Source organism: Anas platyrhynchos, chromosome 3 (assembly GCF_047663525.1).
Source record: "Anas platyrhynchos isolate ZD024472 breed Pekin duck chromosome 3, IASCAAS_PekinDuck_T2T, whole genome shotgun sequence".
In the NCBI taxonomy this organism is placed as follows: domain Eukaryota; kingdom Metazoa; phylum Chordata; class Aves; order Anseriformes; family Anatidae; genus Anas; species Anas platyrhynchos.
This window is the reverse complement of record NC_092589.1, coordinates 98,083,179-98,097,407: the sequence shown is the minus strand read 5'-3', so window position 1 is coordinate 98,097,407 and position 14,229 is coordinate 98,083,179. Positions and strand designations below refer to the sequence as shown.

The window sequence follows — 14,229 nt, the reverse complement described above, 5'->3', positions numbered from 1 at the left end:
TTTGCTTCAATATAGATGGCTAGTCTCATTTGAGATGTCTTACCAAGGTAACGGGCACAGGCACAGGACTGAAAGATATGACCAAGGACTTATGACCTTTGACCTTTTGAGTGGCAGATGGACACCAGACAGGGTGTCCATCAGACAGCACCTCAAAGAGAACTAGATACCTGTGACAAGGCAATTAATCACAACCTATTGCATTCTATGATTTTATAAGGACTGGAGGAAACAGCATGTAGCTGGGACAGGGGAGGGTTATGCTGGGTGTTAGGAAAAGGTTCTTCACCGAGAGGGTGGTTGGGCACTGCAACAGGCTCCCCAGGGCAGTGGTCACAGCACTGAGCCTGCTGGAGTTCAAGAAGTGTTTGGACAACGCTCTCAGACACATGGTCTGATTTTGGAGTGGTCCTGTGTGGAGCCAGGAGTTGAATTTGATGATCCTTGTGGGTCTCTTCCAACTCATATTCTATGATTTTATGATTCTGTAGCCTTATGGTAGGATTCATATAATTGACCCTTAGATGTCTAGAATTTTGAAATTTAATGCGCATTACTGTAACTAGACTTACAGCTGAAGGAAAAAAAATATATATATAAAAAAAAAAGAAATTTACCTTAGACACTTAGGACAAAATTAAACCAGGTTAGAAAACTTCTTTCTAATGATAGGATTTTTTCTGCTGCTTGTAACTGTGTTTCTTTGGAAAACAGAAGACAAGTATTAAATATGTCTATACCCTTCTTGTGTTCACTTTCTGTATCATGACAAGAAAGAGTTGGTTGACATCCCTGGCTTGTAATACATAGTTTAAATGTATTTAACCCCTAGAGTAAAGGTCAATTTTGTACAGTGAACTCCATTTTTTTGTCCTTTTACACATGATTAAATGGTAATTAAGTTTTAATGAAAAGCATTAGGCTGATTACAATTAACATAATCATTCTTGTCAGTTCATGTCCTCATGCTCTGCATGCTGAGCTGATTGGGCAAGACACGGCACTTTTAATAGTATTCAAATGTTTTATGAGCTTCAGCCATTTACATTTTTCCATTAAAAACACATCTAAGTACATACACAATCAACAGTAAGTAATTCATAGGTGATTGTTTTCTGATCTACCTCAAACTATACTCAAACAGTGCATCTTTTTTTAGACAGATGCAACAACAACATTCTTACTGCAAAGTATAGAAAGCAGGTAATCAGCACCTTTGCAGCACTGCAAAACAAATTCTCAACTGGAGGCTAGCACTTCAGTGCTTTGATTTTAAACTGTTCATTTGGCCTGATACTCTCAGAGGTATATCCTTCCTGCGATGCTCTAAGTGGATGTTCATTGGCATAGACACTCATTCCAATTGCACAACAGATGAATGCCATTTAACATGCCATACCGGCATGTGTCAGAATTCCAGATTCTTGAAGGTTTTCCAAGCCTGTGCAATTCTGCATCTGAAATTTACTTTTTGGTTTGTAATTCATGTTTAAATACAATATGTTCATTAATAAAAGCATCACCTGAAAATCTATCAAGTGACAGACACAGAGACTCAAAACTTAAGCAGTTACCTTCATAGACTTGTAGTGAAATATCTGCCTCATCTGCTATTACCAGAGGAGTTTAAGCAACTTAAGACTTTTTTATTCATTCAGTCAGAAACTACTAAAGAAGTAAATTTTCAACATTCTTTGGAGATTTGCTGTTCAAACTGACATACAGTTTGAACACATGAATAGTAAAGCATGCAAAGATCCTACATATCCATAGTTTAATCAATTCAAATCCTTTACAGATCAAGGCCACAGTAGTGTGCTTATTGCCTCAAGGAGTCTGAATAAACTAAGTCCTGGTTTTTAGATGAAATAATTTAATATTGACTTTAACATATTCCTTAAATCCTATTTTTCACTCTATACAAACAAAAAAATAAGAAAAACATTCTGCTTGCCAAGCAGGGTGAATGAAACTTTAATATCATTTTCCCTTTACTTGAGCTGAGACTTTCAGTTCTTCACCACTAACTCCAATTAATTCCGGTAAGACATACACTGCAATTGCCAGAATAATCACCGAGTGCATCCATCAGGTATGCTAACATGACAAAATCAGTTCTTCACTCTTAAGGCATTAAATTGTTTCTTATTTACTATAAGTATCATTGAAGGTCAAAGAATACATACTAACTTGTTGGCAAGTTGAACAGCTTAAATGTTTTCCTCCTTTCAAAATTTATGCATAAAATTATTATTTTTTTTTTTTTTGATATAATATGTTTGCTAACTCTAACAGAGAAGAAAGAAAAAAAATAACTTCATTTCCATAAATATCAACTTTAACTTTTTCAAACAATATGGAAAGCAGCACATTGTGTATCACACAGGTCAGAAATTTTAGAAACATTTATTCTCCTCTTTTCATTTAACTTAATATGTATACCTTTAACTAGGTATCTTAGGTGAAACTGTCTATGTTTTAGGTGAAACTGTCCTAAACAGGAAAGTTTCAAATGCATTATTAAGAGTCTAGTAAACTCTGCAAGCAAGTTTTCTTATGTAGAAATAATGATTGAAAGCTTATTAGTGCCCTTTATTTCTGAAAGACATCACTTAACAGAGAAGGTTGAGAAGGTTTTAAATAATACTCCTGCTCACATATGGTTTATTAATTCATACTTTTTGTATGTTCATGAGCAGATACACCTTGCATACTTCGGGATACAATGATTGAGTCAAAGACAACAGTACAATGGCACAACAATACAATAGTATGATGGTCTCCTTGCAGTCCTTCCCCTAGTGTTTAACACTTCAGTCACAGTATCATGTGACTGAACACACATACTCAGTTTTACAATATTGATCTTATTATACAGGAGGGTTGTTACTTTAGCCCTGAAATCCATGTGATCAGTTCCATATAAATTGTTTTTTATATATTTTGTTATATTTAGATATATTTAATTATTCAGTGCAATTGTTTACACAAACAGTGGTTAAGGTCATAAAATGATGCATTAGGTGATGTGAGTGAAAAAAGAAAAATAAACAGAAAAAAATAAACAAAAAATATGAACACTAAATAATGTAAGATATTAATAGGTAGCACCGGTGGGAACACTTAAAAGCCCTGAAGGAAACTCACGCATGTACAAACCCATTTTGACTTGTTAGACAACACTGATTAAATACTGGACATGGTTTTGCTATACATAACATGGAATAAGAAAACATACAGACACAAAACAAGTCCAAACAATTCACCTTAGTTGTAGTTATCTGCCTAAGTATACAGACTGGAATAATATAATCTTTTGGTAAAGACTGAAGAAGTTGTAAAATGAGAAACAATTCACACATATAAGAACAATATATATAAATATTGCATATAATATTGCATTTGAGATACAAAAATATTTACTCACTTGAAAATTGAATGGAGAAGCCTGATTTGCTGATGAAGAAGTCACTGTCAAACTGTAATGTCAATGAGTTGAAAGTGCTGTGAATATCCTCTGGAAGGGCTGAGCCGCTCCATTCTTTAAGCAATATGCTGCTTTCAATGGGTCCATCCCATACCTTCAAGATGTCATGAGCAACCTCAGTGTCAAAAACAATAAAATGCAGGCTGTAAAGAAAAAGAAAAAGCCCTGTACATTACTGATTAAACACAATTACATAAAACTCCAAGCAATCATTTCCTAACTGTTCTTAGTTTTGAAATGCTGTTTCTGTTTCAGGACTCAAGAAGGCTTGGTTGTCCTGAAGCGTTATCTATTTTTCCTGTTGTGTTAGCTGATCTCATAAGAGAGATACTGTTCAGTCCTTTAAATGCTTTAATTACAAAAAACACCATTATGATACAGTACTTGTTCTATAAATTAACCTCTTTTTATCATAGATATTTTAAATGTTAAGAACTATAATTTCATCAAAGATTTCCTTTATTTATTCAACTGAGGATACCAAGAACACAGATTGAACTGAACTATATGCAACTGAAAAAAAGCAGTAGCTACTAGACATAGCATAGGAAATTCAGTCAGTATGGCATTTGTTTTTATTTACAAAAAGTAAAAAATGTATCAATCCATCTTTGGCTTATGCCAACATTTGTAAAACATTAAATTTCTATATTGGAATATTCAAATTTTTATTTATCTTCAGATGAAATACTAGATTTAGAAAGGTGTTCAGGAATGCTATGTTATTAGCCAAAAGCTGTACATCAAGTACAGACTTCAAGTATATTTTTAACTTTGAAGAAATCAAATAGCTAAATATATAAACTCCTTTTTTACTTTAAATACTCATGTGTTGATATTTCTTAATTACATTTGCCATTTGTCCACATAAAATAAATACTGAAATAGCTTACTATTTGTTAACTTTTTGTACAAAATAACAAAATAGCTAATGTGCTCAAGTAATACATCTCAGTTATATAACATTAATTATATTACTATCAAGATTTTTTTTTTAATGACAGCAATTAAAATTATATTGAGTAGATTTGTTTTGTTTTGTTACATTCTTGTTTTAATCGCAACTTTCTGTTAGCAATGGACAAATCAGCTTGAATATTAGAAGAACTGGACATTTCAAAGTTTTGAATGTGTGTTACTACAGGAAATCTGAGCTGAAAGAATCTTTAAATATTCATATTCTTTCCACTTTGACTGATTCAGCTACATGTCAGCTGCAGAGTATGACAATCTTTCCTGTTAATATAAACCGATGAGCAAAAGCTGTTTTAAAAGTTCTTATATTACCTTTTCTTATGCCTGAGTTCTTGAATCTTTCCGTTAGTTTCCCATAAATTATTACAGAAATAAAAATGTAGATTATTGGCATGTCTATGCAGTTCTTAGCATGTACTTTTATTGTGTTCATTAGTTATTGTTTGTGCTTCCCTTTTGTAATTTTCTTATTTCTTCTGTTTTCTGTTATGCTGCCTAGTCCATATGGAGAAATCTACCAGTCCTTGTGTATTAAGCATTCTCTCAGTCCTGTGCAAATTTCTTTTTTAAAGCCTCGTTATTTCTCTTAAATTTGATTATTCTCAAAGTCTTCTGAGATGTTGATGGTCTTACTTTACCTGATTATGGGGAAAATATGATACTTGTATACTTCAAAATGTTATAAATGTTAGTAACAATATGATAGAAGAGAGCAGGAATAAAAGAAGAAAAATTGTCAGAGTTGTATACAAAGGGTTTATCTTCTCTTATGCTGCTGTTAATTGACAAATTCTCATCACATCAAAGCATCCATGACAGTCTCCTACTAGATAACCAACAATGTCCAAGATGCCTGATGTCCAAGCACTCCCGGCAGAGACTCAGGCACTTTAGGTTTGCTTGAAGTAATTTATTCAAGAAAGAAATTGTTGAATAATTATATTCTATTTACAACAAATTGTTACATTGAATGTGACAGTAAAATATATTAAAAAAAAATGGCATTACAATGACTCAATTTTGAAACCACAGCTGACAGCTTGGCATTTTAGCTTGTTTACAGTTAGAAAAAGGCATAGCAGTGCAACACAGATGATTTATAGACTGTACTATCTATTGGAATTCACAGTTAAAAATTAGATGCCTAGGTGTCCCCTGTACAACTTAGTTACTCAGGTTCCCTAGAGGTGTGGTGTTCATAAATGCCAGCATGACAAGCATTGACTTTATTACTATAAGGAGGAATTAATAAACAAAACAAAAACAAAAACAAAAAAAAGTAAAAGAGTGTGAATATATAAGGCATAGAATATAATTTACAAAATACTAAAGTCAATTATACATGTAAATACTGAAATTAAGCATGTACCTTATTGTCTTTCCTGGATCTGCTTCAATAATCCAAGTGCAATGAAGGTTATTGTCATACGGTGCTGGGTAACCTGGGGACAAAATGCGCCCCGATGTAGCAGCATGAATTCGGCCACCACACTCAGCTACAAAATAAATAAGGATTGCATTGATTATTTTTAAGAAGACCATAATACTTGCATTTCCTTTTTTTTTTTTTTTTTTTCTCCTCTGTTTCATATCTCTATATCTTCTAACAAGGTAACAGGTAACATAATATTTCTGAAGTAACATTATAAACCAGTACATATGCATACAAACCAGGATATGTACAGAAGTTAAAAATGCATATATAATAACCTCTTTCTTGACTTGCTATAAAGTAATAAATCGTACTTAAGTGATTATGATGTTTTACAGACAAGTGTATTTCAATATAAACTGAGGCTACAAAAGCACAATTTTAGCATCAGCAAGACAGCAAAAAAGCAAGGTGTTAGGAGGTCTCAAAAATGTCTCATTGAACATGTTTGTCTTCCCTAGGTAACACTGAACACTGAAACTCAGACTTTACACACTTTCATTTTGCAATTAAAATCACTTTCTCACTTGTTCTAATATCAAAACGTATTCAGTTTAACGGTTTGAACTTATTTTTATGTATCTTTAAATGTAATTAAATAAGAAAGCAGTTAGGTATTGCCTTGCAATTTCCTTAAGTATTAAAAAATTTAAATGCTGTATGCCCCTAGGTGAGACAGTAAGTCAGACAATTATAATTTGAAAGTATGAACTGTCTGGTTTTAACCATTTCTACTATCACTACTGTCTTAAATTTTTGGAGAGACCTATTGCATCACAAAGAATCCAGAATCAAATGATGCTTACTTTGCTTGTTTAGAGAATCATGCCGTTATCTGGCCAGTATGAAGTTGTGCCCTAATGGAAATGGAACTCTGTGTAACAGTCAGGTGCCAGTGAATGAAAAATCAATCAGTAACTCCACAGTTAAATAAAGTCCCTGAAGTCCAACCTCAGCTACCCTAACAGCTTTGCTTCACAAGTAATGGCACTAAAAAACACTGAGGGAAACTGTTCAAGCACAGCTGTCTATCACAGTGTAAGACACAGATGATGGAAAAAACATGGCAGCAGAACCAAATAATTTATTAGCAACAACTCCTAACAAGATATATGCCACTGAGTCATTGCTGACAACCAAATTGTTATACAAATGGAAAATAACTGCAGAGGAAACAAGTTGAGTGATTTACTTAGCTATCCTGCTGTTTTGGTCACTCAGATCACTACATATTATTTATGAAACCACAGCAGAAAGCTATTTCTTCAAATATCTGTTCTCTAAGTTTTCAGGTAATTTCAATTATACAAGTTGCAATAATTACCACGACAGATAACTGCATATAAAGAAATTACTGATACACTATTGTATTTACCAAAGACCTCAAAATATCTCAGTGAAACCAAACTTTTTTAAACTCAAACTAATTGACATATTTGTTTTAAAATTCTAAGACTTTTTCAGAAACAGAATACAAGTTGTGAACTTCAGGGGGATATGTTATGTTCACAGGGAAAAAAAAAAAAAAAAAAAAAACAACAAAGTTTTGAAACATGATTCTGACAAAAAAAAAGATCCAAAATGGTAGTTTCCAATATGCAGAATTAGGCATACTCTAAAATCACCATCTTAAAGAATATGCTATATAAAATAATTATAAATTATAGAATTGAACTATCAATCAAAAAAGACCTATAATTGTCCAAAGATGGAATTACAGGAATTCATTTTGTTTCTTTGCTGTGGCTTAGAAAATGAAAATGAATGCCAAGATCAATAGAGCTATGTATCATTGAAGATTACTAGGTCTACAATATGCTGAATATGTGCATTTAAAGACATATATTAAAGACATGATTGTAAAGACAATGATGAATGTAAAAGTCACCGAAGACAGAAGCAGATATCAAATGTTGATACAAGATACAGCAAGCAAAAAAGAATAGATCTGTCTAACAGAAAGACATTAAGAAAGTGTATCTAGGTAAGAAAGCGATCTTTGAAAGTTCATGACAACTCAAGGAAAAGGATGAAAAGGAAGCCTGTCAAATCAGAGAAGGAAAAGAGAACAAATAGCATGGAATAAAACTACAAAAAGAAAAGATCACATATCTAAACCTTATTAAGTAAATATAAATAAAGAGAATGAAATAATCTGAAGAAGCCTAGCTGAATTTTTAGGAATCTTCATGATAATTTTTCCTTTTCACAGAACAGTAGAAAAAAAATAAATGTAACAATTCAATGCAGTTAACAGACTGGTTTAGAAAGATACATTCTTAGAAGACTTTCAGAGAGAATTCAGAGACAATGGTCAATATTTGACTTCTTAGGGAGCTAATTAACATGTTTCAGAGGTGTTTTATTGATTGAGAAACAGGAAGAGTGAGTCTATGCAAAACTCCTGCAATCCCCTTGTAGGATAGGAAGATAGGAAAAATAACAAATAGAAAGATATAAAGAGAGAAAGCTATGTAGGAAGATAGCATTGTGGTTGAATGAAATAAAGAACAAACTCTATTCCCAGATACCAAATGAAAAGTGATTACTCTATTGATAACAGGACATAATTCCACTTAGATATGAAGTGAGATTCTCAAGAAATAGAAGGTTTTCATACAAGTGATTCCAAAAGCTCAGCAACAAAATACAGAAAACAAATCTAGTAATGCAAGGTACAAAGTCAAAGTATAATAAAAAACAAAGATAGGGTAGCAATAGTAAATGGAATATAGAAGCTTAAGAGTATCCTGTTATCAAGAAAAGTGGAAATAAAGCTAAAGATATAGGAGTGCAGAGAGCAGTAAATGCAGTAAAATAAATAAATTCTCAGCATAAAAAAACCACACATATTGGTCAAAAAGATTTTGGAAAAGGGGTGTGAAAGGTTTTCTACAAGAGAAAATATGGGAATCTTCTAGATTCACTTGATCCTAGGTTCCCCCATCTTCCTCTTTGTCCAGGTCAGATTGGAATATACACATTTTTTATTGTTCTTTTGTTTGGAAATATTTTATGGTTGAGATATCAACACCCCAAATATAGATCATCATACTATGTGTATGATTGAACTAATTTAAATTCTTACCTGTTGGTGAAAACAGACAGAAGATTACAGAAAATTACCTTACAGTCATTATTTCATTTAAATTAAATGGGGAGATAGACAAAGGTAGTACTAATTAAGGCTCTTCTCTAAAAAAGGGGAAATTTAGATATTTAGATGAGAAGGAAGTTAACCAATTGACCTGAAAAGCTTGAGAAATTAAATGCATAAAAAATCTGGAATGCCTTTTGATCAAAACTGGAAAGAGTTATTTTGACCTGTCATATGAGAAGCTTTTATATATATATATGAGCATATATATAAACAGTTATAGAACCATTTGGAAAAAAATAACATCTCTACTAAGACAGCAGAAATGCTGTTCACTGATGTTTTTCTGGCACTTATCCTCTGGGTAAGCTGAACTTTTGAAAGGAAAGGAACTTCCTCCTTTTCAGACTCCAACTCTGTGAATGTGTTCAGCAAGAAGTAGCTCCTGGAATGGAGACTGTGGCGTCCAATACAGGAGAGAGACAACAATCAAGGATTCTGCAGGTCAGCTAATTTTGCTTTAAGTAGTCAGTAGCCTGCCTACAGCAGGCAGCAGATACAAAAGTTAAACATTAGTAGGCAAAGAAAGAAAGAAAAGCTTTCTGAAGTTTTTTCATATGGGAACTCCATATGAAACTTGTTGAACTCAGAAGTCACTGTTTTTTGTGACCTGGACTGGAATCTCAAACCAGGTGATACAAACTGCCTAGGGAAGGTACAATAGGCAACAGCTATACTGATCAGATATTTTGTGCATCTCACTTAGTACTTATCCGTTTAACGTTTATGATGGTTATAATAAAACACAGCTTTGAGACTTGAAGACGCATGATCTTTAAATGGCCTTTCTACCTCAAGGCTCCTACAGACTGAATATACTACCATAGCAACAATGTATCAGGACCAAACAGTATATAATCCACCAGTGTAGGATGACATTAGCTTCACAGGAATGAGATTCTGAAACAATTTCTAATGTAAAAAAAAAAAAACAAAAAACAAACAAACAAAAAAAAAAACAAAAAACAAGGTAAGCAAAATTAATTTGTTTTAGGATGTGGCTTGCTTAGCTTGTGAAATATTTAGATAATGCCACTGGCTGTGACAAGATATCAGACTCAATGACACACAATATAATCAGAACCAAAGCTTTTATCAAAAACTACCCTATTGACAGAAGTGTTGCCCAGCAATTTTCTAGATTTTACTAGTTAGCCATCTAACTCAGAGCCAGAAAAGTCATAATTGGATGGTCACAGTAAATGGTTTCTTATATACAGTTATACCATTATCATATAAAGTACAGAAAGAGTTTGTTTGTTTGTTTGTTTTTTTCCTGAAACTACAGCAGAAATCTTTCACTGTCACAATCCATATTACCTATGCAAGCAGGCAAAGGTTTGTCCCAAACTCTCCGATCTCCACTTAAGCAGGTCATAAGACCACTTCCATGCATTGTATAGCCAGGATTACAGCTATATAAAATGACAGTGTCTATGAAATGTCCTTCATCTCGGATTTTGTAGCCATAATTTGGTATGCCAGGATCTTCACACTTCACTAGATCAAAACCTGAAAACAGAAGTGGGAAGGGAAAAGAAGAAATAAAGACACATAGATATCAAATATAAAACAAAGTATGATGCCAGTGAACTTCTTTCTAGTCTTGATGCAAATAATATTCTCATAATTCACTTAGATTAGATGCACCCACAGTGACCAAAGATAAATTATATACAAACTGGGGAAATCAGAAAATTTAAATACCAATAAATAATTATTGATATGATATTGATTGCAGCATTATTTTATTGAAGAAACAGTATTATTTGCACTGTCCTAAAAGAGATTAGTGAGAAATTAATTATTTTGTATCACTTTATTCTTGAAATTTTATTTATTTGTTTTTTTTTTATTCAGAGGAAAGGAAGCAGTATTGACCCTGTATTTGCTACTGAGTAGAAGATTCTCCTCTTTATCTAATCTCCATACCAAATCCATCCCACCATAGTGGAAATTCAGGAAGCTAAAACAAAGGTTGTTTCTTCCATTCTAGTGTCCAGATACCACGTTTCTCCTCTGCTGAAAATGAATAAATAATATTATACTAATTTTTGACCAGCATTCCCCTTTTTGGGCCATTAACATGTGAAAGAGATAAATGGTCCTAGAAAATACTGTGATATAATACTCTTTCTCCCCCCCCCCCCCCCCCCCCAAAGTACCTTACTGTTTTTCTATTCCTAAGTTGGACAGAAAGGTTGGAAGTATTTGCTTGTTAGAACTGAGGCTGCTAAAGATCAGAGGCCTAAATCGGAACTACTTAGCTTAGGCTATTTTCATAGTACAGAAATAAGAATCTCAACACTCCAACTCTTATTTAGATAGTTGTCTAAGATCAGTCAGTACAACCAGCTCCTGGAAAAAAATATTTTCAGCCTTCACTGTAAAGTGAGCCTAGGTTGTTCATACAGTAGACTATCTGAGAATTTTAATTATCTAGAGAAAAGGGATCCCACCCAAAATGAAAGCTGTTCTGTCACCTAAAGACTGTATTTGTATCTGCTCCAATACGTTAAGAAATGTCAAGCACCAACACAAATTAGTATGCTCTGACCACAACCATGCACTGTTAATTACCCTTCAAAATGGCACTGATATCAAGCTATTTCCTGGGAGCTGTCTTTAGCTCACACTGTCTGCTACCTTGTGCTTGAGATTGTCTGGGAGAGTGCTAGATCCAAGCTAACAGCACACTAGGATTTATCCTAATATTTCATAAGTCTAGACAATCATTTTCCTCATTCACACACATGCCCTGACAATATTTAGTTTACTGGCAGAGGTATAGCCTATGTGTCAGAAAGAGTATGTATAATCACAGGTTGTTTTCATAAAAGGAAAATTACATCTTATAAGTACAAACGGATTATAGAGATTTAGCATTATTCCCTTGCTAAAAGACTGTCTCTGTGTGAAAATTTGTACATCCCTGTAATTTCACTTTGCTGCCAAAAAAAAAAGAAACAAGCAAACATACTCAGTTTACAGACAAAAGAGGTGGCATTCATTTTAACTAGCTCTCAACACTGATTATATAAACAGTCTTATCTAAACCAGTTGTCTTTTAGATTTAGTCACTTATAGGGTGTAGTTAATCCCATCCTAAAGTAAATGCCTAAAATAGATTGGATGAACTGTGCAATTCTAAAAAGCTCTATTTCGCTTCATTCACTATAAAAAGAGCCAAGGTGATTAGGTCATTCAGATTAACTGAACTTCACAAGAAATAGCTATATTTCATCATTCCATTAAACACACAAAGACATTTATTTAAAAAAATGGAACATGTAAGTGTTTTGACAGATAATGTGATGATATTTTAATGCCAATTTGACAGCATGAGCCAATGTGACATTATTTCTCTGCCACTGATTTTAGATCCTTTCCCATCCTTTAGTAGGTGTGACATTTGGTTATCAGCATGTGATTGGCAGAAGAAGATTCCCTGATCAAAAAGCCGCACATGAGACTGATTATTCTCTGCCTTCTACCACAAAGAATAAATGGTTAGGGAGAGGTACTATCTTCTTTAAGACCAGTAAACACATTTGAGCGAAATGAAACAAACTGTTGGACAAACAAGTCCATCTGGTCTGCTACATAGCGATCCTCACTACTGAAGAAGTAGTCAAGGCTGGGATAAACGTATTCTGACTTCCTATCATTTTATGCATTCCATTTAGCATTCATTTTTGTACAAATGTGTAAATATAAATGAAGTGATGCCAGATTTCTTCTCCTTTTTCCAGTGCTGCTTCTGTAGGATGATAATTTTATAGAAAGCACTAGATCTCTTCATTCATCAGAGAAAGGGCTTCCTGTCTAGTGTGCCTTTCTCATCTGCAATAATGATCCCTGAAGACTACTGAAAAAAACTCAGTATTGCTAAGTTAAAGGAAATCCTGCCCCAAGCTTCAGTTTGACAGAAGACTGCCTGCCATCATTTTCTCTGTTCTTACTTTGGAATTGGACTAAGTAGCATGAAAGATCTGTTTTTCATTTAGCGTATTAATACTTCGCATTATTGCAATACTCAGTTGTACCTCTATCTGTTCAATTATCATAGATGATTTCAACCTACTTTGCTTTGGAGATTGCTACAAGCTTTCCAAAGTGAGTTACAGTACTGTAAAAATCGATTCCTGTTGGAAATAAACATGCTTCTCTCCATTACATGGTCAGACTGTGGAAGAAGTCCACGAGTCCCCATAGTCTGCAGGTTGAAATTCACTTCACTTCTACTTTAGAAGACTATAATTGAATTAATATAATCTGATACGATGATATGAAATTAATCATGAAATGAAATGACCTTGATATTACTTACTTACATTAAAAAAAAAAATGTTCTAAAACCATATTGTTTTGAAAATAGAAATTCGAAATATACATAGAGGTTTGACATTTAAGGAAAAAAAAATGTGGTTTTGTTTATTTTAAGCCTAAAATACTTGACCTGTAAAAACTAGTTTCTAGCCTTTGGCATTGACTTGACTAATGTGGTACTGAAATTACTTCTATTATAATGTTAAATATATATTATGTATGTATCATGGTATTATTATGTATATAACATAGCATACACTTGTTAAAATATATTGATTTTCATTACAAAAGTTTGTGTATGTTTGTATAGGTTTATAACTATATACAAAAAAATAAAGTATCGTATGCCTAGAACTTCCATATATAATGTAAATTTAAATTAATGGGGCAATAGTGGGAAATTAAACGAGATAATTATGTACTGACTCTTCCTCTTTCAACTCAGGCTAGATTAATCAGATCAAAAATTAATGAAAATCTAGTAGATTTGCACATTTATATTTTCAATGTGAATACCATAAATGTAGATGAAGTCTCTCTAAATCTAGCATACTTTTAGTGATCTTAAAGAATCATGCTCCAAAAGCATAAAGACTTTTTCATGGATCAACAGCACAAGTCACAGGTGAATCTACTTCCTTAGCAGCCTCTTACTCTACAAATACCTGCTAAGAATCATACAATGGTTTGGGTTGGAAGGGGCCTTAAAGAGCACCCAATTCCAACTCCCCTGCCATCGGCAGGGACACCTCTCACTAGACCAGGTTGCTCAAAGCCCCATCCAACCTGGCCTTGAACACCTCCAGAGATGGGGCATCCACAGCTTCTCTGGGCAACGTGTTCCAATGC

General features: G+C 33.4%; 1 protein-coding gene across 2 annotated transcripts in view; it reads right to left on the bottom strand.

Annotated features, from left to right (window-relative positions):
• The window catches only part of CSMD1 (CUB and Sushi multiple domains 1), a 1,163,917-nt gene that overhangs the window by 203,300 nt on the left and 946,388 nt on the right, over positions 1-14,229 (bottom strand). For both annotated transcript variants that reach the window (XM_038176472.2, XM_038176473.2), the window contains exons 24-26: positions 10,372-10,563; positions 5,832-5,958; positions 3,428-3,630 (exon numbers count right to left, since the gene is read on the bottom strand). In XM_038176472.2, coding sequence (XP_038032400.1) covers positions 3,428-3,630; positions 5,832-5,958; positions 10,372-10,563 — 522 coding nt within the window. The remainder of the gene's footprint in view (positions 1-3,427; positions 3,631-5,831; positions 5,959-10,371; positions 10,564-14,229) is intronic.